The sequence below is a fragment of the Macrosteles quadrilineatus genome, unplaced genomic scaffold (genome assembly GCF_028750875.1).
Source record: "Macrosteles quadrilineatus isolate MER2022 unplaced genomic scaffold, UCM_ALF_1.0 Scaffold_4__1_contigs__length_99947679, whole genome shotgun sequence".
Lineage (NCBI taxonomy): Eukaryota > Metazoa > Arthropoda > Insecta > Hemiptera > Cicadellidae > Macrosteles > Macrosteles quadrilineatus.
This window is the reverse complement of record NW_026542597.1, coordinates 93142592-93168352: the sequence shown is the minus strand read 5'-3', so window position 1 is coordinate 93168352 and position 25761 is coordinate 93142592. Positions and strand designations below refer to the sequence as shown.

Here is a 25761-nt window from a genome sequence, read left to right as displayed (position 1 = left end):
GTTCCAGAAGTTAGATAACTTTATCGGAGAAATAACCAGATGTATATTCTGAAGCACAGCTTTGTTGTATAGAAAATGTTATAGTTATGTATAAGATAACTCAGTTCATTTTGATAGGCAGTTGAAATTTTAATAAACTAGTTTCCTAAATTATTATTTGCTGACCATTTAAACTCCAGCAATTACTCATTTATTTAAGTATTTATCTTTATTGGAAAAATTAAAACAATTGAAAAACAAGTTTTGTAGTGACATTCACAGTAAGAGTAATAAGTAGCAAAAACCTGATTTAAAAAGCAAACACAAAGAATCCATCCATCCCATAAGTTTTCATCTGAGCTATATATACTGTTTATTTTGAGTAAGCCTCTACGACTAAGCTTCACCATCAGCTGCACACCACTCCAGGCAGGATACAATCACTTGTCTCCTGGCCAGTACTAACCGTAGCAATCCCTGTAGTATGAAATACCAATCTTACAATTAGCACATTCTCTCTGACTCGGCCACTGGTGGTGCACGAATAAAATTTCAGTCAAATTTAAAATTGTGTACTACAAATTACCATAGACTCAAAAAACACAAAAGTGTGTTTATAGGAATAATTAGATATCATTAACTATTTATCAACTGTAGGCCTACTACAAAATAAGATAATAATTATGCTAATTAAACCATGTACCACCCAGGGACATATTTCCGAACTAGCTGTGTGCCCGTTCTACATACGGGGATCTTATAGTAGTCAGTTGAATGTGACAAAAATCAAACAATGTTGGGTTTTTGGACATTTGTAATTTTATTTCTTAAGTAGGTAGGCCATGTATTCTATGGAAAAGTACTGGTATCAAGGATCGTCGTCGAAAAGGTTGTTAGATGAATAAATAGGCGTACGTACCCAAGAGATGGGCTATGGGCCTATTTGCTGTATGGTCCAGCGATTGCATTACACGGTGAGTAGGAACAGAAAGTGACACATTGGAAAAGCTAGTTTAGCATCATCCGTTTACCTCTGTTACAATCAGCCACTGCAGTTGTGATTTTTTTACTTTATACTTTACTCAATCGCCATTGAAGTGCCGTAAATGAGTGGAAACCTTGTTTGTTAATGATCGTCGCCAATAGCTTACAATTTGTAAGCTATTGGCGACGATCATTAAGTGTCCCAGCCATATACAACACTGATTCAAGGTATTTTTTCTGGTTATCAAAACTCAAGAACAATTTTATACACAAAGAATTTCTGGTTCCTGACCTGGCCTAGTTATTTAATTTCATTTACGGTTACACTATGATATTTCACTTGTGATTAATTAAATCCGTTATGTAAGAAAAACGTTTTTAATCTCACTTGGTTGGTATTTGCTTTCAAAACGTGATTCGAAATGGTTGTGGTATTTGTAAACAACATTTGTAAACATATCAGTGACAGCTAGAAAAAATAATCTTGATCCGAACAGCTGTTCGTTATTTCATAGACGATTATGTGATAACAATTGAACGAACATTTAACAAAAATCGCACAAAACTGCATTTTTGAACGTCCGTAATTGTATTTACAAAGTAGTGAGGCCATATTTTAATCACTAAAGACACTCTTGTCAATCCAGTGAATACATTAAAATGACTTGGATCTTGATAGGTACTCTCGTTTTCACGGAGAAAATTGCGTAAAATGCCACCTTGAGTGTTACAGACAGACAGAAAGACAGACAGACTGACAGACAGACAGAAATAGAGATAAGCCTCGTTTCTGCTTCTTTAATGTATAAAACGTAAAAATAACCTAAAAATATATAATTTTGAGCAATGTACAGACAAAACTCTAATTTTATTTATATAGATAGGCGGACTAGGCGCCCGCCTAGGGCAGCAAATTTTAGGGGCGGCAAAATTTTGAGGGCAAAAAAATAAAATAAAAGAGGTTTTAATCTAAAAAAAATTTTAGCAAATAATTCTGGGAACGGCAAAACAGCCATTTCAAATATTTTGATTAAGTATAAAACTATTTTAGAACGCATTAAAGTCATACAAACGTCATACAATAGTTTATTACACAGCTGTGTGGAGTTGTCCGTGCTGCCCTATTGGTCTGGCGGACACGCTCGCTGGGGGAGCGGGTCGCTGTGCCGGCCGCTATGTAGTGACAAACGAAGAAAACACTCCCCTTTGTTTACTTCATGCACCACTACGCAGCGGCAGCGCTAGCTGCAAGTTTCTTTTGCTAGGTTAAAATCAAGAAGGAAAGTGTGAACAAAATACTTACTACTGTACCAAACTTAACTAGTTTAAAATTGTATATTCTTTCTGTAAAAGTACGTAATTTTTTCTTTGCGATTTATGTGTTTTTTGTAAATTAAAAAATAATATAAGTAAACATATTTCTTTCATTTCAAATCAAAGCCAATAGCACGTCTCTCAAGTGGATCTGACTAAAAGTGTTCAATGAAAAGCGTTATAAGAACCATTGTATACAGACAATTTGTGTGCCGTTTCAAGCCGCAAATTGGGATTGTAAAAATGCTGTTTAGATAAAAAAAAGTTGCATTCCGTGTAGGCCTATCCCAGTCAGAATGTTTTGCATAAAAACGGTACAAAAAACATCCGTTAAAAGGAGTCGAAATGAAATAGTATATTTCGTACCTAGGGCCGAAAATGAGGTTTCGCTGGCTCGAGATAGTTTTTAAGTTTGAGATGAAGTCGACTTAAAACGACCAAGAGCTGCAAAACCATTTCGGTCCGTGGTACAAACGCTATTTTTCACCACACTATACCTTAGTACCACTATTCAGTATTCACCACAATAAATCAACATTGATTTAGGATGCACACTGATAGGCAACACAACTACAACTTTAAGGTTATGTGAAGAAATAATTTGAGGAATCAGCAAAAATTAAAATAAATAGTTGCTAGGCAGCGGTGACAATAAAACAATTCTATTGCAATGCTATGGATACTGATTGTGTATTTAATATGCATTCATGTTTTAAGAAAGTACGCGATCAGCTGATTTTGCGGCCCTAGTAATAATTTAGCGTAAGAACCTGCTCGGTCCCCAAATGACGATGACAGCTGGCATGGCCAGCAAAACGCAACTTTCAGCCACCAATTAACGCATGTAAAACAGCTAAAAACATCTTAGTGTGGTGAAAAAGTTATTAAATTTGTTGATGCAGCATGCAATATTATTACCGATTATTTTTATACAAAATCAGCTGACAGGGCATGTATTGGCCATTGGGGTGATATTAGTGAGGTCGGGGTGTGCGCTGAAAAGTGGGTGGTGGAGCGGGGGAGGGGGGGGGCGGCAAACTTTGTTGCCTAGAGGCGGCAGATACCTAAATACGTCCCTGGTCCCACCTGTAATACACGTCGACCTGAAATCATGTTGAAAAGAAGTACATTACATGAACTTAATAAAATCAGTTTTTAAGTAGTAAAAATAGTATATATCGTACTACTAGTCACGAAAGTGATCCATTTCGGGGTGAGATAGTGTTTTACATGCGAGTCGAACAAATCGACGAGCATGGGAAACACTATCGAGCCCCGAAATGGGACTTTGTGACGAGTAGTGAACAATACTTTTTTTCACAATAAAAAAAACTACTTCATCAAACTAAAAAAAATTATCCGATATTTCGTAATCCACTAACTTTTATAATCTAAACACAATTCCGCTGTACAATTATTTTAGTGTAGAATTCACTTGATTTTAACTTTGTTTATGTCTGGCAAAGTATTGTTTGTGTAGCTTCTACAAACACGAATGCACAGTAAAAACACCCACAATGTCTCCGAAATGCCATTTTGTTGTGTACAATCACCATAGTAACCAATGGCGCACGTAGGAGTTTTCAATAACTTAATAAATCGGTAGAAGAATTATCAAAGCGAACGTGTTAACAGATATACTATTTTGTTTTTGTAGGTTGTGAAGGCAAGCACCAATAGTCTCAACAACAGGTTCGTGCCGTACGACGCAATAGAGACTGAAGCAGTCCTCTCCGTAGATGATGACGCACATCTGCGCCATGACGAGATCATGTTTGGATTTAGGTTTGTTACTTATGCTTTGATGTTAATACCACAGACTAACCAACACAAGTAGACTTCTCATCCCATTGTAAATTTTGAAGCTTGTTTTTCCTGTCTAGTTCATGTACAGTGATACTGGGGGCTAGTGTCAACAACATTTTTATTCTATTATTTTAAGGGTAACTTAATGATTTAAGCTTTACTGTTTGGTTATATAATTAGGGGAAGAGTTATTGTTTATGATTAGATTGTATTATTTGGTTAGTTGAGGTTTTAAATTACTAAAACAACAAGAAACAAATTGTAAACAAAACATGACCTCAACAGTGCACCGTACAGAACTAACAATAAAATTTGCTTCAGCTGGTCCATAAGGATGAGAAATAATCTACTAAGGGATTATGTTTTATCTATGGTAATACTTACATTTTTGTAAGCAGTATAATAAACATAAGTATATAAGCTCAAATATGTGAAACTTGATTGAACTGTCATTCTGTTGTAGGGCTGTTTCTGTATCGAATCTTGCCCATACCTTGAAATAATTTAAATAACCCTAATGATAAATGCATACAAAGGGATTTACTGAGAGCTATTCAAATTTCGATTTTCCTGAATTTTTAAGTTTAATTAACCTCACCTCGTTAATTTTTTCAGTCTATTTACATGAAACATGACCAAACGTTTAAATATTTTGAAGAAGAAACGTTATAGCACATTAATTTGTCTATGTTACCAAACTATGTCTATGTTTTTCCAAGGTCTTGTGATCTTAGATCTTTGGTGCAAGAATAAACAAAACAACATCATTATCTCTTGATATATACATTGGGAGCACTTTCTAACCATTAAAAAAAAAAATATTTGAAAAATTACAAAATCTTACAACATTTTATAAACAACTTGCTTAAAAAGCCTGGAAAATTTGGCTTGTCTGCAGCTCATAGAGAAAAACTTGTTCTTGGTAAAAATCTACTTTTTCACTTGGTCAGTCCTTATCCATATTTATACAGAAACAGGGGATTTATACAGTTTACACTGGTTGTAGAACTATTGAGTGGGAGGGTTAATGTTATACATTTTGCCAATTTTTCTTCATGTCTTGATCACTGTCTGTTTCATCAAATGTCTTAATGTAAGCATTCCAGTTGTGTTTCATTTGCTTGTTTGTTTGAAGGGTTTGGCGGGAACAGAGGGACAGAGTGGTCGGTTTCCCTGGTAGGTTCCACGCACTCGACCTCAACTACGGCGGTTGGCTGTACAACTCCAACTACTCTTGTGAACTCTCCATGGTGCTGACAGGTCTGTGCTCAAACTAACATGTTGCAATCCATATTTTCTATAACTAAATTGAAATATTACCTTCGTCAACCAGCTCGTGTATTGTAACAAATGTTACGGCCATTTCAGCATCACAGTGCATCAGACGGCCTTAAGGCGTTGTTATAACAAAAAAACATAAATACACAAAGCACCGCCAGTCAGCTACTTGCTCGAGTGTAATAATGTACGTTCCTCAACCGACCTGTTTTTTAAAAACCTCGTTTTGACGATGTGTGTGTTTATGTTTTTGTGTTAAAACGACACGTTATGGCCGACCGTCTAATGATGGCACTGTGATGCTGAAAGGTCCGTAACATTTGTTACACTACACGAGCTGCTTGACGAAGGTAATATTTCAATTTAGTCAAACATGTTGTTTGTGAAACAGTGAATAGCCCCGTGATTTATAGTAGAAGATAAAAGAGGTGAATGCAGAGCTAAGGTTGGGGTAGCTTTTAGTCGGTGGAATGGGTTTTTTGTTAAAGGGTTATTCTTAGGACAAGTAGAAGGGAGGTGCTATTTTGTAGTAGGTTACGGATTCAGAAGGATGACAGGGTTATTTCCGTGATAGTTGATATTTTAGAGAAATGATTGGTTGAATATTCAACATCTGGTTCTTAGTTTAGTTCAACGTCTTAGTTTCTTAATTTTCAACAGAAATCTTAGTTTTGAGATTAAATGTGCTTGAGCAGCCAGGAGTCAGCAGACTGTCGTCTGATCAATATTCTGCATAACATAACTTTTAGTAGTGAACAAAATTGTTATATACTTGTAAACAATACGTTTGATGGAAATTCTCAAATTCTGATCTTTTTAAACAATGTAATTTAGCTTTGGTAGAATTATTTTAAATGGCAATTCATTTAGATTTTCATTTTTAAGGCAAGGTTTAAGTATTTATTTAAAATCTAAGGACTTTTACTTAGATATTTAGAAAAGTTTATTTTTTTTAATTACATGTCAAGCAAGACTATCATTTAGACTGTTCCATTACAAAGAATGTCAAAATTTGCCTCTGGTTTACTCAGAATTGCCTCCAGGATTGATTATTGACTATGTACATAGGTTTACATACCTAAGTACTTAAGTCATCAATCCTGTTAGCCTATGGAGACTAGTTTCAAAACAGCAGCTTCATTATCAAGCCTGTTGCCTCATAAAATTATTGGGACATCTTGTCGTTGCCAATACCCAAAAACGATTTGTGTCCGTGTTCGTGTTGTATGTTAAATGTATTTTTGTGTATTGACGACGATAAGATGTCCCCCAATAATTTTATGATGGAAGAGGCTTGAAAATGAAACTGCTTTTTCAAAACAAGTCTCCACAGGCTAATTTTAGGATTGATGACGTAATGTATGTAAACCTATTTTGCCTCTGGTTTAAATACGGAAAATAATAATTCATGGAATATACTTTTATATTGTCACTTTATTTTTTTGAACTGTCTTTGAATGTAATTTGTGTTACAGGGGCGGCATTTGTACACAAGTACTACACTTACATGTACACCCACTGGCTGCCTCAGGCCATCCGAGACAAGGTGGATGAGTACATGAACTGTGAGGACATTGCCATGAACTTTCTAGTGTCCCACATCACTAGGAAACCCCCTGTCAAGGTACGGTAAAAAGAACCTAGTGTCCCACATCACTATGAATCCCCCTGTCAAGGTACGGTAAAAAGAACCTAGTGTCCCACATCACTAGGAAACCCTCTGTCAAGGTACGGTAAAAAGAACCTAGTGTCCCACATCACTATGAAACCCCCAGTCAAGGTATGGTAAAGAGAACCTAGTGTCCCACATTATTAGGAAACCCCCTGTCAAGGTACTGTAAAGAGAACCTTGTGTCCCATATCACTAGGAAACCCCCTGTCAAGGTACGGTAAAGAGAACCTAGTGTCCCACATCACTAGGAAACCCTCTGTCAAGGTACGGTAAAGAGAACCTAGTGTCCCACATCACTAGGAAACTCACTGTCAAGGTACGGTAAAGAGAAAACCTCATTATTGATTGATTTGGAAGTCAAATCAAAATTTATTGTCATACCAACGTTTGTACATATCATGTCTATGAAACAGGTGACATTGTTAAAAGGGGCTTAACATATTCATTATTCTATGGTCACGGCATAGTCATAAACAACTTCTGTGGTCAAAGCAAAATCGAAGACAGCTTCTGTGGTCACAATTTTCATACATCACTATAAGTAACGACATCTTCTGTTAGTTTGACATATACTTTAAGTTTACTGTTGTTGGTTGCAGGTGACATCACGTTGGACCTTCAGATGTCCCGGCTGTCCCGTGTCACTATCTGAGGACGAAACTCACTTCCAGGAGAGGCACAAGTGCATCAACTTTTTCACTCAGGTGGGGATAAAATACTATAATCAGTTAAATTATCCATACTCAGTCATACTATCAGTTAAATTATCCAGACTGGGTCTGTACTGTATTTTGAAAGAGGTTGTGATAGATGATAAGGTAGTGCCGAGGAAGTTAGTTAGTTTTTCAGTATCAGTTCTTATTTTCTGTTAATTCACTACCACTGCTTTTTTATTGCAATTCCGATATTTTTAACAGTTAGCCTAGTCTATGAATATATCAATTATAAAATGAAACTATTCTATATTAACCTAACCAACCAAATTTGCTGATTATGAAAAGATTCTGTTAGTGAATAAACCGGAATAAAAAAAAGTTGTGATAGTGAATTAATGGAAAATTACCTCAGTATCATTTAACAACAAACTTTTTTTGAGTTCTATTTTGATAACATAATATAGGGACAATATATGTTATTTTACTTTGATTTGATGACATCGCATTTTCATTTGCAGGTGTTTGGCTACACGCCATTACTGAACACTCAGTTCCGAGCAGACTCCATCCTCTTTAAGACAAGAATACCTCATGACAAGCAGAAGTGTTTCAAGTACATCTAGAATTATCTTAAATAATTCATTTGTTTTAAATCAAAAAGGTTGGCGGCCCCTTTCACCCGTACATTTTCTTCACCAAACAGGCCTGTGGCCTATACATGGAATGTATGCATAGCAAGAGGTGAGCAGCTACAAGAATAATCTATATTGATGAATATTATTGGTGGCACCCACGACATCGCTGCCTTAGATTCGTAATCTGTTGTGCTACTGACTGAGCCACTCTCTCACTCACTCATCTGTCAACTTTTGCTTGGATATTCAATTATTAATTTACAAGGTAGCTTGCCAAAAGGTATCAGTTTCAAACTGAAAATCAAATATTAATTTTAGATAGTTAAGGACCAAAGCTTTATTACTTAGGATATAGAAGGCTTAATACTTTTAAGTTATAAACAGTTTAAGATGATATATGATATTTTTCATCATAATTAAAGCGAATCAGAGCAATTCTGAAGTGACCTTAATTATTACAGGATTTGGGATTGTGTAAAATGTAATATCTCCTTTGATTTCCAACATACTATAATATACAGGAATATTGATCCATCCAGATTTCCAAGACAGTTCCCCTCTTACCATTATAGAAAGAAAGACAATTTAATCTAACTTAGGGTACAGTTAATTTTTGTTTCTGAAATCATTAGCAAACAACTATTTTACAGTTGATTTGAAAGTCCGGATAGTACTCTTCTGCGTTCTCTCCTCTTGAAGCACATGTATTTTGTTATGTTCCACCTTCTTATTTTATATTTAGACGCTAGGCTCTGGCCTGGAACTGTTTTACACATTACATTAGACTCCCCTCTGGGTTAAGGTATTATCACTTATTGTTAGTTGGCGGAATTTGAACCCGTGATCAAGGTAACCGAAGCCCCGTGCTCCACCACTATCATCACTCGCTAAGTACAAAAATAGCAACTATCAATGTTGTAAAATCTTCTTGAATTAAAAAAGTCATGTTAGTACACAGGGTCAGTGTAACAAAACCGTATTCGGACCCAAAACTTATCAAATTATCAAAAACTGTGTCTGATAATTTTATAATCAATGTAAAATGTAGTGAGAATTGCTACCAGTGATGACATCAATATTTACTATTTTGTTCACTTTGAGATTTGCCATAATAGTAATACTTAGACATATAAGTTAACCTGTAAATATTGTAATTATACATAGTATACACATGTAAATAAGTGATCATACAGTAATGTGTAAACATTAACTTAACTTAACATGTAATTTTTAAAAGCTAGTTTATAGAACAACTTTAAATTTGTCAATTAATTAAGCTGGGATTGAATTATAGCGTGCTAATTGCCTGACTAAGCAAAATCATTTTAAATTTGAAAATTGTTTTGTGTGACTTAGCCTACAAATTTTTATTTCATTGTTATTTATTAAGGTTCACCAAAAATTGTACGTATCATTATGCGAAACTAAATTTATAATTGCACAAATGTGAGTGTGTCTCAATTTATGGATATAGTTTATGTATGTTTGAGGAATATGTTGGTGTGTGTTTTATGTTTATTATTTTCTTGACCATGCAACACAGTCATTTTAACTTCATCTGTTTGCACAAAGATACATTTTATTCTTGCCAGAAAAATGTTACTGAGTTTCATATTATAGTTTGCATTATACTGAATTTTTATATGAATAGGTGCTTATATGAATTGTTGTTTACACTTGATGCTATTATGTTCATTTACTAGTCAGTAGTTATTTTATTTGATTGTAATTAATTATTAGCTCGATATACAATGTATACAAATTTTGAGCTATACTATTTTTGTACTCTGGGGCCATCAAAACCACAAAGTAAGTTTCTCCTAAGTCGAGGTGTTACAGTTGTATCTGCCACATTCGACAATACCCTACAGTGGGAAAATTCACTTAAATCAAATGAGATGTGTTATCCATGCTGTTAACTAATGTCTTATCACTAATTGGCTATCAATAAGAATTAATTAGGAACCTAGGTATACAAGTTTTATCTATTTTTTTATTTTTAGGAATTGTATAGTATTTTTTTTTACTATAATTTTCTGATATTTTTAATATTTATTTAATTTGTGCCATTTATATAGTTCATATTGAACTAGCTTGTGATTGAAAATAAACAAAATTGTAACATTTATAGTAGTCTGATTGAGTTACTTCCATTAAACACAAGTTTTATAAGATAAAATTAAAACGAAATGTACAATAAGTTGTAAATACACACTTCTAACTGCATGTATCCAGTAAAAATTTAAGACAGCATTTTATTTAGATTTTTAAAATCATTGTGAGGATTTTATTCTATTCAAAATTATTTACTGTACTCAAAATAATTTTCAAACATATTTTAGCTACATATGTCAAACCCATTTTATTCTGTGGTATTGTTTTGAAGTTCTATTGTCTTGGTTTCTTTGATGCCTTGACCTTGATGGTCACTCACTGGGGACGTCCAAAACCTGTCTGTCTTCGTCTAGCTTCCGTCGCATAACCACGGTTTTGTATATGGTCTTCACACCAGCCACCGCTCATGTTCTCGTTTGATAATTCACTCACCCCATTTTTTCCCATTTACGTTTTCACTGCAAGTCCAGTCTTTTAAAGAAATAACTTTTTGTTATTAAGAGACCAAAAGTGTTGTTTTATCACCCGGATGCCAGTGTCAGTGCAGTTTGTGACATCCACGTAATGCTAAGTAGCCTCAAACTTTCTGAACTTCTCTGTGTGTTTTGACATTACCATACAACGTAACAAATATTCTGAACTCATCAGTTTTCTACTATGTGCAACTAAATCCAGATCAATTAAACCAAATAATTGGCGTTGTTTTTATTTTAAATCAAATTTTAAACTTTATTCTTCAAAACATCCATGGTTGCAATGAAACCACATTTTGGTTACCTCATTACCTTTATCAACCTACATCTGAGATTTTGTATTTCATAGAAACTTTGTTTTTAAACAAAACCATATAAATTTTAACCAGTATTGTTGTATTTTCTGGTATATTTTTTGTATAGTCCTTATTTATTAGTTTTTTTATTCCAATCTCAAGTGCCGAAGCCATTTTCTTTGGAGATTTCCCAACTTCGTATTCAATTATTATTATATTCTTTTCCATGTAAGGGAGAGAGGTTAGTATAAATTCTCTAGACTTCTGCCCAGCTTTTCTATTTGATTCAATTTTGTAATTGTTAGCTAGAGTGGACACTAACCCGCTCACTAATTTGTGATGGAACACGTTCTGCTCTGTAGATATGCTTTTGGTTTTCACTTTAGTTAGATATCTTTGTAACAAAGTTGAGAAATCATCAATCTTTAAATCTGTTAAACTTTGTTTTAGTTTTATATATTCTTCATCGGTAACATTTAACTTGTATGATACCCATTTTGAGACTCCCTCAGCAATCATGTTTCTTACCTCTAGATTTGGTATTGACAGGTCCCACGGGTGAATATAACAGTTGTATTCACATGGGCCTGGGACTGATTTGAAAAACCCTCCAAACAAAAACACTCTATGAAAAGTATCTTCAATCTTCAACAAATTTATCGGTTTATTAATTTCTTTCCTAGAGACCACTTTATCTTGTAAAAGTTTTTGGAGATATTCTTGTGGACCATCCATCAAATACACTTCATTAAATAAATTTCTCGATGCTCGTACAAGATTCCCCCAATAAAAATCAAGCTTTCCGTCATTTTCAATGCACGATAAAACTGACCAAGGATTGTACGTAGGAATCCTATCAAAATCAAAGCCGTTGTACCAGTTTTTAAGATGAATAGGGTCGACATTCGTCTTAACCGTTTTGAGAATATCGTTAACTTCATCGACGGTAAAACCAAAATAACTCGCAAACGTCATATCCACTATAGTGCTATGGCGAACATCACTCAGCTTTAATATTTCATTTAACCATCCAAAATGATACGTTCCAATCAAAACTGCTCTCTCTAAAAACCAGTTGTCCTTCAAAGCTTTTCCGATCATTTCATAAACCATGTCGAGGACTTTTTTGAAACTGTCCGACTTTGCTCCAAAAGCCAAATAAGCTTTGGTAATAGGCGCATCGTAATCGTCAATAAATATGTAAACATTCCTTTTATAGTGTTTGAAAAGAAGTTTACTTAAATAGAGTATACTGTTTTTTAATTGGATCCAATCAAAAATTTCATCTTCCCATTCTGCTTCGTTGATAAAATGGGTTTTATTTCCTATGCGTGTTATCAAATAGGGAAACTTGGAGTATAAACCAATAATTATTTGTTTCATTGAATGTTGGAATTCATCAAAGGAACTTCCTGAGATATCTTTTAAACTCAGCAAAATTACAGGATTGTTACCTTGGTGGTCCATCGCACTTGAGTATTTTGAAACTTTTAAAGGTTTGAGTAATCTTGTCCCACATTCACCCGTAACATTTCCACCGACAAACAATAATCTGTTGACCTTGTCCACATCTTTGATTGGATTGCCTCGCTTATCAACTTCAATTTCAAAAAACGTTTTAAACATGTCAATGTTGATGCTCTTGCCCCATTTGGCAGGCCGAGTGATAGTCAAAACAACCCCTCCTCTCTCAAGGTACTCGTTTAACATTTCACTTTTGTCTACAAACACAGAACTACACAATCGCAGCTTTTTGAAGTTTGTTGTATTCAACAATATATTTAATTTTCCAAAAGCTTTTTGATGCTCATTTGTTAAATGGTGTTTATAGCTATATATCTCACTGAGAAGTAAAGAACCATGAACAATCACCATAAATAGAGGCACATCGTAGCACAAACGAGATAACAGACGTTTCATATGTGAACCTAAAAGGAATTGACTGACGTGAAATTAAATGTTACTCAGATTCTTACGATATTCTTATCACAAAAGTAAGATTATTCAGTGATAATAATTTTACAAATGGATTTGTCATCAGTTATAGCTTAATGAATTCACTGCTAGCTGCAGCAGTCTTTAAATAAAAGTTCTCACCTCGTACAGTTTAGCTTTATGTGGAACTTCAGTAATATGCATCTATTTACCGACAAGAACTACCTTGATCAAAATTCTATCTAGGTTAACCAGTTTATCAGGATTTTATTCCTGCAATGAAAAAACCTTTAATTTTTTTAACATTTTTATTAAAAAATAATTCTTATATTGACATAATTAACATATTGACATAACATGATTTAAACACTATCAACATTTTTGATTGTTTACAAATTATAAAAATATTATAGAACACATTGAACTAAATACTTATCTTCTAAATTACCTGTGATTGAATTGAAGCATGTAATGTAACAAATTAAAAACAAACTAAAGTACGAATAAAATAATACAATTAATTATGTATGCAAATTTAGGCACTTGGAAAGGCACTAAAATATAGCATAGTAAAAAGTAAACCACGATGCATATAATTTATAACATAACACACTTTTAGATGATATTTTGTATTACACATAATGTAAAACAATAGTGAATGAAATCTAAGATTTAAAACCCTGTTAATGTCTGATCCAACACTTTTATTACGGTACGTAAGTTGAGTGGAGCCCTCTGACTCAAGGAAATTTAAGGAGAAAAATAGTTGTTAATCTTAAGGTGGTTTTAAAAATGAATATTTAAAGTGTTCTTTGAAAAAAATATATTCAACGATTTTCTCCATACGGAGTTAATGTAACATGAAAGCTCTGAACAAACTAACAAACTGTACATTATAAGTTTTAAGAATGCTTACATCGTTTGTACATATTTATCCAGAGAACACATCTAAAGCACCACCGGTTCATATAGGTAGAAGTGATGTCAAAATTTTTGTCTTAGGTTTAATTGCAAATATTAAAGCGTATTTCTTTAATGACAAAGAAGAATTCAAACTAAACCACTGTTATAGAATTCTTTCGGAGATGATTGTTGTTTAAAACAATGTGATTCATTTGTTTTTTTTTTGTAACCAAACAAAGATTACATATCACAGACAGAAATCTCTAAGCATCTGTATAACTGATTACATCAGTTGATCACAATTAAGAACTAATAATAATGGAAACTCAAAGATACCGCTTATGTAAATAAATACGTATTAAATGAGTAGTTTACAGTTTATATGACTTGATGGAACGAGAGTCTTTAAAAACACAACACTGTTTACACAGTCGGAATACGAGGGTTTGTGTGAAACAGCTGACAATCAGCAGAGAAGATCACATAGGAACTACGGCGATACTAGACAGATAAGTTGACACTCGATTGTTGATGTCGAGTGTTTAGCACCAGCAAATAACCATGGAGACTGTACACCCATGGCTCGTATTACTTCTATGACGTCTTTTTACTTTCTGTACTCGATGTGACTTCTTCTTTATGTTTTCTCCTGTAGCTCTGCAAAAAAGATTTTCATTCACTTTAACTTGGTTAATTTTGTAGATCTTTTAAAATGATTTTTTTAATGTTTAACATAAATTCTCTAACTAAAGAAATCTGGTATATTTGTTTTATCCTCCTTAAAGAAAGTGTTATTGGTCGAGCCTCTCTAAACCCTTGTATTTGCCCATCTAAAGGCCTTGGGTTTGCAAGTGTAACGTATTCAACAAAGCAAACAGGGCCGTATTTAAAATCTGGGGCCCCCGGCGGTTTAGACCAGAGATGCCTCTAATTCTTGATTATTTGGTGGCTTGTGACGTACTATTTCCAACTGTATCTCCACAATCTCAAATGCTACAAGACTCACTATATGAATAAGAGGAATTCTACTCTAACTGTATCCATCAACTGGCAAGAGATTGAGACATTATGACTAGTTACATGATAGTATGGATCAATCTCCTACTTTCAACAGCTGTTAACTACATATAACTCACGGCAGCGGCAATGTTGTGTAGAAGGTCTCGTGTGACTTTGCCAGTCTGTTCCACCATTCCATACAGAACTCCCTCCTGGTTCTGCAGCAGAATGTGAGGATGGTTGAACTCCTGCAAAACATTGTTAGAGAACAGTTCAGTACAAGACATGAAGTGTGTATGGTACTTTAACACTGTGAAAACATTCCAACATTATTTATTAAAATTTCACACAGGGCCTCACTAGTGTTCAACCAACGATCAATTAACGACTCAGTCCCGGGACAATACCAAAGAATCATTTAGAGTCATAATACTACCAAGGCGATAATTTAATTAGTTTTGTTGATTTGATAGGGTACATCTCAAGGACTACCACTAGGCTGTTTAACACATTTGTAAGGTTACTATGGTGTTCCTTTGTACTAACAAAGGAACACCATTAGTAGCCAGCAAAGATTTCTCAACTTGAATCACTATCTTTCTAGAAACTGTTGAACAAATTGGCTGTGCAAATGTGTTGTATTGTGTACAGTGTTTGGAAACACCCTAAGTTGCTGTTGCATATTTTTACATCTTGCCACTTTAGAGAACATGATTCATACTTGACGGGAGCATTGATTTTTCTTGGTACAGTTTTTGGCAACAATAAAGAGACTGTGTACAATGTCGAGTGTCCAACATTGTTTGTATTAGAAAACTGCATGAAATCATATAAAAAATGAAACTTTATTTAACTTATGACTTGCTTGTAAAACTTTAAAAAATACAATACCTACTGTTTTTGTTTGTGTTTTTACAAATATAAATTCAATCATATGTTAATTTACAAACAGTCTGTTAGGAGATTGAACATGCCGCCCACCTTGAAAGTACCACTTTCAACAAAATACAAAAAATAAACTATTTACAAAAAATGTCTTATTGATTGTCTTTGGCCTTTTCAATTTTCAATTGGTAATACACACAGGCGATTTACAGATCTCTTGAATGTTCCTGTAGAGGTTCGCACTGTAGCCACTCTAGTTTTTCCATCAAGTCCAGGATGAACATCTTCAACAATAGCAGTAATCCATTTTAAAGGTGGTAGATTGTCATCTTTGATTATGACTAGTTGACCAGGTTTGATATTATTGGCAGTCGTGAACCACTTTTGCCTTTGTTGTAATTGAGAGAGGTATTCCTTGGACCAACGGCGCCAGAAGTGTTGCATAAGCTGTTGTAATCGTTGCCACTGTGATAGACGATTTTCTGGCTTAAATGTATAATCTGGATCTGGTAAACTTGTAAGTGCTTTCCCAATTAATAAGTGACCAGGTGTTAGAGGAAGGGGATCTTTAGGATCATATGACAGAGGAGTTATAGGTCTTGAATTCAGGCACGCCTCTATCATTGTAAGCACAGTATACATGTCTTCAAATGTGAGATTGGCGTTTCCCACAACCTTCCTTAAATGCTGCTTTACGGACTTAACTGCGGATTCCCAAAGCCCTCCAAAATGGGGTGAATTTGGAGGCGAGAAATGCCATTTGATGCCTTGAAAAGATGTAGCATTTATGATTTGTTCTTGATGGTCATTACTTTTAAAAAGGGAGTAAAGTTCCTTTATTTCGTTATTGGCTCCAACAAAGTTTGTTCCGTTATCGGAATATATGTGGTTACATAAGCCTCTTCGAGATGTAAAGCGCTTGAATGCTGCTAAAAAGCCGTCAGTTGTTAAGTTGGATACTAATTCCAAATGAATAGCCTTTGTGGTAAAGCAAACAAAGACTGCAATGTAGCCCTTAATTAATGAAAACTTTCGAAGGCGGTTTGACCGTAAATATATCGGTCCGCAATAATCAACTCCTGTAATCTCAAAAGGCTGTGATGGATTCGTTCGATGTGCAGGTAAGTTTCCCATTTCAGGTTGTGTGCATTTCGGCTTTGTTTTAAAACATGGTATGCACTTATGGATGATTTTCCTTATAATGTTCTTGGCATTTAGTGGCCAATATTGTTGTCTTATGATGTATAGAAGTGTTTGAGGACCCACATGGAGATTGCGAATATGTTCATTTTCAATTATTAAATGAGTGAAATAGGATTTAGCAGGCAATACAATTTGGTGTTTTTGACTTTGATCTAACTTTGCGTTGGCTAGTCGACCGCCTACTCGAATGATTCCTTCATCATCCTTAAATGGATGAAGTGTTATTAGTTTGCTTTTCTTGTGAATTTGTTTTGAGTTTGACAATGATTGTAGTTCTTGAGGAAAGAAACGTTTCTTTTCATGTTTTATCCAATGCTTAAGACTGTGGTTTAATTCATCGTGTGTTAGAGGTCCTGCAATCTTTGAATCTTGAGTTTTACAATTTTTTATAAATCTCAAACAATATGCGGTGACACGAATCAGTTTCTGTAACTTGGAAAACTTCTTCAGTATATAGTCATTATCTGTTTGTTTTTCATTTGATTGAACTATTGCAGCAGAAACTGTGGACTTTCTTCTTTCTGGAATGTCAGTTGAAGGTGTTATGGAAGTAATTGGCCAGTTGCAAGGTTCTAACGATAACCAATGTGGCCCTGAATTCCACAAATCAGATCTTATGATTTCGTCGACTGTTAAACCTCTGGATACGAGATCTGCGGGGTTGTCTTGACTTGGCACATGTCTCCAATCTTTATAATCACTTAGATCCTGGATCTTTGCAATACGATTTGCAATGAATGTTTTCCAGCATGCTGCTTCTGCATTTAACCAGGATAAAACAATTGTAGAGTCCGTCCAGTATGTAACCCTTTCAATATGTTTGTTGATAAGAGCGGTTTTGACATTTGACATTAACTCAGTTAGGAGTAGAGCTCCACATAATTCCAATCTTGGAAGTGACTGTGTTTTCAGTGGTGTTACACGAGATTTTGAACAGAGAAGAGTAGTTTTAGCAGTTCCATCGCTTAGTTCGTGTCTCAAGTAAATTGCTGCTCCATATGCCTTTTCAGAAGCATCTGAAAAACCATGAAGTTCAAAAGTTCCCTCTGTTTGGATCATTCTTACACATCTTGATACATTAAAATTGTTGAGCAAAGTTAAATCCTGTTTGAATTGTAGCCATCTCTTGTGTAATTGTTCTGGGAGTACATCGTCCCATTTCATATTTTGTTTCCACAGGTCTTGCATGAGTATTTTAGCATTTATTATAATTGGAGAAATGATTCCTAAAGGATCAAACAGTTTTGCTATGTCTGAGAGCACAGTTCGCTTTGTTACACTTGTAGAAGCTGCCTTATTATCTGTTGATAACATGTACTTGTACTTTATTTTGTCAGATTCCCAAAAAATGCCTAAGGTCTTGATTGTGCTATCATTAGAGTTGGGAAGTTTATGTGCTTTTCTTTCCACCATATCATCTGGAAGCTCTGCTAAAAGTGCGTTACTGTTGCTGTTAAACTTTCGCAAATTGAAGCCACCACACTTTAACATACCGACCAGTTGATCTCTTAATACCCTTGCTTCATTAATGTCGTCTGTTCCTGTCAATACATCATCCACATAAAAGTCTTTCATCACTACATTGGAAGCTCGTGGATATTGTGATCTTTCATCTTGAGCCAATTGTTGAATAGTTTTGATTGCTAAGTAAGGAGCACATGCTGTTCCATACGTAACTGTATTGAGCCTGTAAATGAGGACAGGTTTTGAGTTGTCTTCTCTCCAAAGGATTCTTAGCATGTCTCGTTGACTTGGATGGATCCAGATTTGTCGATACATCTTCTCTATGTCTGCTGTCAGAACGTAAGTGTGAATCCTGAATCTCAATAGGATAGAAAATAAATCATCTTGAAGAGTTGGACCAACCATAAGCGAGTCATTCAGAGATATCCATGTTGTAGTTTTTGCTGAAGCATCGAAAACTACTCTTAATTTAGTTGTTGAACTGGCTTCCTTAATAACTGGATGGTGGGGTAAATAATACACTGGTTTGTTAGTTTCATTTGCAGTAACCTTTTCCATGTGTCCAAGTTCCTCATATTCATGCATGAAGGATTTGTATTGTTTTTGCAGTTCACTGTTATTTTTTAATCGTCTTTCAACTTGATAAAATCGTTTGATTGCTAATTCTTTGGAATCTCCTAGGGAATTTTGATCTTGCTTCAGAGGCATTTTGACAGTGTAGCGCCCATCATCGCCTCTTTGAACTGAATTGTCATACATTTCTTCACATAGTTTATTTTCTGATGTCATTGTCGCCTTTTTTATAGGTTCTTCTTCAATTTTCCAGAATGCTTGAATATTCTTATCAAGGCTTTCCAGTGTAGTTAGATGACAAGACGTTTCAGTTGATGACTTTTGATGGTGTACTTTGCCTCCAACTATCCAGCCGAGCTTTGTGTTCTGAAGTACTGGTGAATTTTGATTCTTTATCCTTCCATCTTCCAAAAGATCAAAGAAAAACTCTTGTCCTAACAAAATATCAACTTTAGATGGTTTGCAGAATGTGGGATCTGCCAAAGTGATATTTCCAGGGATATCCCATTGACTTGTATTAACAGTGTGTGTTGGAAGTAACCCTGTTATTTTAGGAAGAACCAAAAATGTTGCAGTTGCTTTGTAATTAGAATTTATTGACTGAAATGTTGCTTGTACCTTGTTTGTAGTTTTAGTTGTTCCTTCGTTAATACCTGTTACTAATACATTTGAATTTTCTTTCTTTAGTTTTAACCTTTGGCAGAGATTTTCTGTCATGAAGTTAGATTGGCTGCCATTGTCTAAGAATGCCCTGCACGTGTATTTAATTCCACTCGGACTTATAACATCCATCAATGCTGTAGATAATAAAATCTCTCCACCTTGGAAATTAGTACTTAGACTTGTTGTAGTAGTACTGGTATTTAATGCGTCATCACTACTTCCCTGCTTGTTGTTAAATGTAGCAGTTTTCTTTGGTTGTAATGATTTAAGCCTTGGGTCTGATGTGTTGTAATGAAGTGCAGTGTTGTGTTTCTTATTACAATGCTTACATCCTCTAGAATTGCAATGTTCTACGCGATGGCCCGGTTTTAAGCAATTAAAACAGAGTTTTGCTGCTGTCAATTTGCTTAATCGTTCTTCATGAGAAGCCTTAATAAGTTCGCTGCATTGATACACAGGATGGTTTCCATCGCATATGAGGCAGATGGATTCTTTGACAGAAACATATGTTTTCGTGTTTGATTTATGAGGATGAGCCAAGTGTTGTCTTGGATGGGCAGGTTTGTTATGGAGTTGAAATGACGTTGAGTTAGTGTGAACAATGCTGTGGTTGACGTTTTCTAACATTTGACATCTTTTTTGTAAAAAGTCTGTAAGTTCCTTTAAAGTAGGAAGTTCATTTGGTAGGGTTGAAAGTTCCCACTCCTTATGTGTGGTTGTGTCAAGCTTTGTAGTTATGAGATGGACAATGAATGGATCATTTTCATTAATCTTTATCTGTAACCCTTCTAAAGCCCTGATGTGAGTTAGAGTGCTATTTAGTAGGTGCCTTAAGCTTGTTGGGTTGTCCCTTTGTACGAGAGAAAGCTCAAAGAGTGATCTTACATGTTGCTGTACGATAAGCCTAATGTTTTGGAACTGATCTTTAAGTAAGCTTAAAGCTACGTTGTAGTTAGAAGCTAATAGCTCTAAGTTCTTTATTACATTAGCTGCATCACCAGTGAGTGCAGCTTTTAGGTAATGCAACTTTTGGACATCATTTAAACTTTCATTTTTGTCAATTAATGCTGAAAAGGAATCAAAGAAGGGCATCCATTCATCAAACTTCCCAGAAAAGCTTGGTAGATTTATGGTTGGTAGTCGAACTGAAATGGACGAGTCTGAGGACTGTGTACTGTTATTTGAATTAGAATTGTGATTAACAACAACTACGTCATTTTGTGGTGGTGGACACGTGTGTTGTTCAATAAAGTTAGCTATTTCTGCACAAAGCTCAAAATATTGCTGTTCAAACTCATCCCTTTCAGCTTCATGATTCAATTCTGAATCTGAATCAATATCTTCAATCTTAGATTGCACATTTTCAAATTCTACCCAACTTCCTTCTACCTTTTGTAGCCTAAGTTGTAATTCCTTTACATGATGACTTCCTAAACATTTATCAAAAAAGTTTTTACATCTTGTAAGTTTAGCCTTAATATTACTTCTAGCTTTCACTAATTGTTGTAACTGATCTTGCTTTGGCATGGCTTGTTAATGTTCAATAAAACTTGAATGAATGTACAACTGAATAAATATTGCAAAGTTTGTAAGTAATTTAAATTTACCTTAAGGTCGTGGTTTTATCGCGGGGCGAAGGACCAAAATGTTCAATGTCGAGTGTCCAACATTGTTTGTATTAGAAAACTGCATGAAATCATATAAAAAATGAAACTTTATTTAACTTATGACTTGCTTGTAAAACTTTAAAAAATACAATACCTACTGTTTTTGTTTGTGTTTTTACAAATATAAATTCAATCATATGTTAATTTACAAACAGTCTGTTAGGAGATTGAACAGACTGATAGTGGCACAAAGGTGGTAACTGGGTAGAATAGTAGAATATGAAGTAAAAAACACAGTTCTCTTGAACTCACCACAGCTGTTCCTGCTGACATGACCAACACCTTGTCCGAGTCCATGACAGTATTGAGTCTATGTGCGATGGTCAGCACTGTACACTCGGCAAACTTGCGACGGATAGTGCTCTGGATCAGGCCATCGGTCCTGTAACATGGAAATAGTTGAAACTCAAATAGAAAGAAACTTAAAATGTTATGTTGAGGCAAGTTGTGACGTAGTCTATTTCTGTCCCTAGAACAATTATGGTCACACACACACATTACATGGTCTACAGTCACAGTTTCAGTAACCATCTTCCAGACAGCATTCTGGTTATTGAACTCGCCTCAAAACCAGTCAGACTCTGCCTTCACTTTCCACATTATATTTGTGAAAATGGAAGGTAAATGTTACTTCATATGGTATGTGTGTGATTTTAATTACAGTTCAGGTGGTCCTAATTACAGTCCCAATTGGAGTTACATTTGGTGGGGGTAAATTCTTTGATCTTCTTTTTCAGTGGCTGTCAGAAATTTTTGAAACCTTTTTTTTTGACGATTTGAGAAAAATTAATTAGGTTAAGTAAAAGTTTTGTTAGCTCAGTAGACTTATCTCACTGGAAAAGAGTCCACCCTGGCCCCTGGCCGGAAAAACACAAAAACTGTACTTTATCACTCACTACAACAGAGTTAGAACAACATTTCACAGTCGCTGGAAGAATTTTCAACCCTGGAGTATGAAAAAACTATTGAGCCATTGAGGACTCTTTTTTTTGTTTAGGTAATCCTGTTAAGAAATCCTATCCAAAGCACTTGCGCTCAAAGTCACGTTTTTAGATTTAACACAATGATAATATTTTCTATGTATTTTGAAGCTTGTGAATCCTTTTACATAGCCATGTATGATGTTGAGGAAGCCAAGAGTATATACTCACTGAGGGTCGACGTTGGCCGTGGCTTCGTCCATGACCAGTATGCGATTGTTGCGGACGATCGCCCTGGCCAGACACACAAGTTGCCGCTGTCCCACACTCAGGTTGCTGCCTCCCTCCGACATCTTGCCATTCAGCCCTCCTGCCAGATCCTTGATGACTTCCTTCAGTTCAACCTGTTACACCAGACAAAAATTAGTAAAATAAAGATTTTCTAAGCAATTGGTAAGGGGTTTTTTATGGGAAAGCATAACATGAGCCTATAGTTCAGGGATTTATAGATAAACATAAAACATACATTTTATTCTTGCACATTTTATGCTAAAAGATGTATAGGGGATATTTTCAAAAACCCTAAAGGCAAATTAGGAATAATTTACCTCCTCGAGTGCGTTCCACAGCACCGAGTCCGTGTACTGGTCGAAGGGGTCGAGATTCTTGCGCACAGTTCCGCTGAACAACACAGGTTCCTGTGGGATGATGGAGATCTTGCTGCGTAGCTCGTGTAGGCCGATGGAGGAGGTGACAATGTAGTCGATGTCAATCTCTCCCTGCACCTCGGCCAGACGGAACAGAGCCGCAATCAGTGAAGACTTACCAGCACCAGTCCTGCCTACGATACCTACCTGCACAGAGACAACGAGATAGGTTAGTTGTGGTTGTGTGAAATCCATTAACTTAATTGAAAGATCCTTTCAAAATTATTCCCATGTAATCTTTACGCCGTAGTTCATCTACAAAGGTATTTTGATTAAATCGTTACCTTTTCTTTGGGAGCGATGGTGAAGTTGAGGTTCTTGAGCACTGGAGGCTCATTGGGTCCGTATGACAAGAACACTCTATTGAAAGTGACCCGACCTTCGTCTGGCCAAGTGGCAGGCGGCTGCTTGTCTGTAACAAGTGAACAGCTGATAGAAAAAAACAATAGTGAGAATGGAACTGCATACTACAATTATGAACCGACTCAGAGAAAATGTTCTGCGTGTTCTTTTATTTCTTACTTAACTGCATAAGTAATTAAATACAGTTAATTAAATATTAACTGCAAAACAACATACATGTCATTGTTTAGTTTACATATAACAGAGATCAGGAGGAGAAAACGGCTGTGGACTGAGGGTTAACCTTTTCACCCACAGTGCATTTGCTGATTGTAAAGTGGTTTGGTGTATACAATTTGAGCAAATTCAACTGATTTCCTACCAGGAGGAGATTCCAGTGGTGGTTCTTTCTCAATGTCAGTGTACTCCATGACTCTCTCTACGGATGTCATCTGGTTCTCGAGCTCTGCGGATTGTCTCATGCCCCACTGGAACATCCCTGTGAGGCCGATGGACTGTGTGATGGCCAAACCAACATTGCCTCCAAACGTCTCTGTGAACAGTGGCAGTTTACCATCAGTAGCTTATAGTTCAGAGCAGAATGGAGTTAGGAGTTATAAGAGGATGAACTTGTTTGTACGCCTTTAGAAGGTAATGTTTTAGACGAGTTGAAGAAATTCCCACAAAAGAGGTTGAAAAATGTTTTTAAAGGGAAAAATATTTTACCTAAATGTGTTTAATTACCCTCACATAATTATAATAATCATAACATAATAATTGGCAAATGGCAAGTCACAGAGAGGAAACACGCTTATGGGACGACCCTGTACTTTGTTATGGTATGTCAGTGTGTGACATATTTGGTAAGCCAAATAAATTACCTGATCCCATGAAGAGGAAACTAAATGTCACCAATGCAATGTAGATGAGGCAAACTCCATCCAGCCAAAACCCGAACGCTCTACTTGACGCAATGAAGATATACCATGCTGAAGAATGGAGATCCTATGACAAAGGAACATCTGTTACAAAGTAAAAGTCAACAACAAAATAGTAGGTGTAGAAGTGGCTTGGACTGAGTTAAATGAAACACTCAGTCAATTTTAAATGCCTGACAAACATTATTTAAGTTTTATCAAACAGTAAATGCAATTTGTTTGTGTGTTAGGGTGATGTTTGTTTATTAGTAAAAAGTATAAGTGTTATTAATAAACATGAAAAGTTTTATTTCAGTCATTGGTTGTACAGAATGAACCTTGCTTTTTACAAACCTAAATTGATGCAGTAAAAAGTTTTCAATTGGATTCAATTGCACACCAACAAACTTTCAATATACTAGTAAATGCGCTTAGTTCTTTGGTGAACAAATTTTATAAAATTGATCAGTGAAATGTTATGTTTTTCTTGGGATAGAAACAGTAAAACTTGAATTATTCCTTGACACATGTAAACATTTATTTACATTTTTTATAATTGCTAATTGATCAGGGGATTTGAAAGAAATCCAGCACTACTCTGTCATGGTTGGTGTAATAACTGCGTAATGTTGACTGAACAGTGCCACACATCGACACATCCTTGACAAGTTTACAATCCCTTGAGGTGGTTAAAGTTTCATGAAAAGTTTCCTACATCTTAACAAGTTTGCAGCAAGTTTACACTGCAAGTTACCTGGTGGTTGTCAAACTCCTTCTCCAGGATCTGTTGTGCGTGGAATGCCCTGATGGTGGTCAGACCTTGCAGAGAAGCGTTCAGATGGGAGAACACAGGACTGCGAGCTACAACAAAGGAGCGAATACTATCTCTTCCACAACAATCACAAATCCAGAACATTACTGACAATTTTCATGTCACCAGTCTCATAATTATGATAGTGATGAAGCTCTAATCGCAACTACAATGTAGCTGGATGGTCAGTGAAGCAATTGTACACAATGAGAATCTTAGCAAATTTCAGTAAAAGACAGCACCAACCAATTGTAATCAAATGCGACCTATGGTCAGAATATTAATTCTTAAAACATACATGGGAATGAAGGAGATTGTTAACAAAATTCAAGAATTATTGTGGAAAGAATGTTTCTCATAAGCAGCTAAGCCAAGAGCGTAGTTGCAGATGTTTGTTGAATAAGTACTTTAGGTGATGTAAAAGTTGAAAACCCTACCAATGTAAAGGTATGAGTACGGTTGTAAGTTACAACATTAATAGTAGCTTCAAGAATTACGCTATTTTAGGGCTAACATTATTTATTGAACACTTTGAATTTAATTTTTTTTCCAACCTTTTAAAGG

General features: G+C 35.4%; 2 protein-coding genes across 2 annotated transcripts in view; one reads left to right on the top strand and one right to left on the bottom strand.

The window, feature by feature from the left end:
• The window catches only part of LOC128992456 (exostosin-3-like), a 32114-nt gene extending 21736 nt beyond the window's left edge, over positions 1 to 10378 (top strand). The window contains exons 14-18 of the mRNA XM_054416034.1: positions 3935 to 4062; positions 5219 to 5343; positions 6837 to 6985; positions 7633 to 7737; positions 8208 to 10378. Of these exons, the coding sequence (XP_054272009.1) occupies positions 3935 to 4062; positions 5219 to 5343; positions 6837 to 6985; positions 7633 to 7737; positions 8208 to 8312 (612 nt within the window). The 3' untranslated portion in view covers positions 8313 to 10378. The remainder of the gene's footprint in view (positions 1 to 3934; positions 4063 to 5218; positions 5344 to 6836; positions 6986 to 7632; positions 7738 to 8207) is intronic.
• Positions 10379 to 13505: 3127 nt separating this feature from the next.
• The window catches only part of LOC128993151 (probable multidrug resistance-associated protein lethal(2)03659), a 39471-nt gene continuing 27215 nt past the window's right edge, over positions 13506 to 25761 (bottom strand). Inside the window, exons 39-47 of the mRNA XM_054416910.1 lie at positions 25141 to 25247; positions 24351 to 24474; positions 23852 to 24022; positions 23412 to 23539; positions 23029 to 23274; positions 22652 to 22824; positions 21753 to 21882; positions 15183 to 15293; positions 13506 to 14703 (exon numbers count right to left, since the gene is read on the bottom strand). Coding sequence (XP_054272885.1) covers positions 14641 to 14703; positions 15183 to 15293; positions 21753 to 21882; positions 22652 to 22824; positions 23029 to 23274; positions 23412 to 23539; positions 23852 to 24022; positions 24351 to 24474; positions 25141 to 25247 — 1253 coding nt within the window. The 3' untranslated portion in view covers positions 13506 to 14640. The remainder of the gene's footprint in view (positions 14704 to 15182; positions 15294 to 21752; positions 21883 to 22651; positions 22825 to 23028; positions 23275 to 23411; positions 23540 to 23851; positions 24023 to 24350; positions 24475 to 25140; positions 25248 to 25761) is intronic.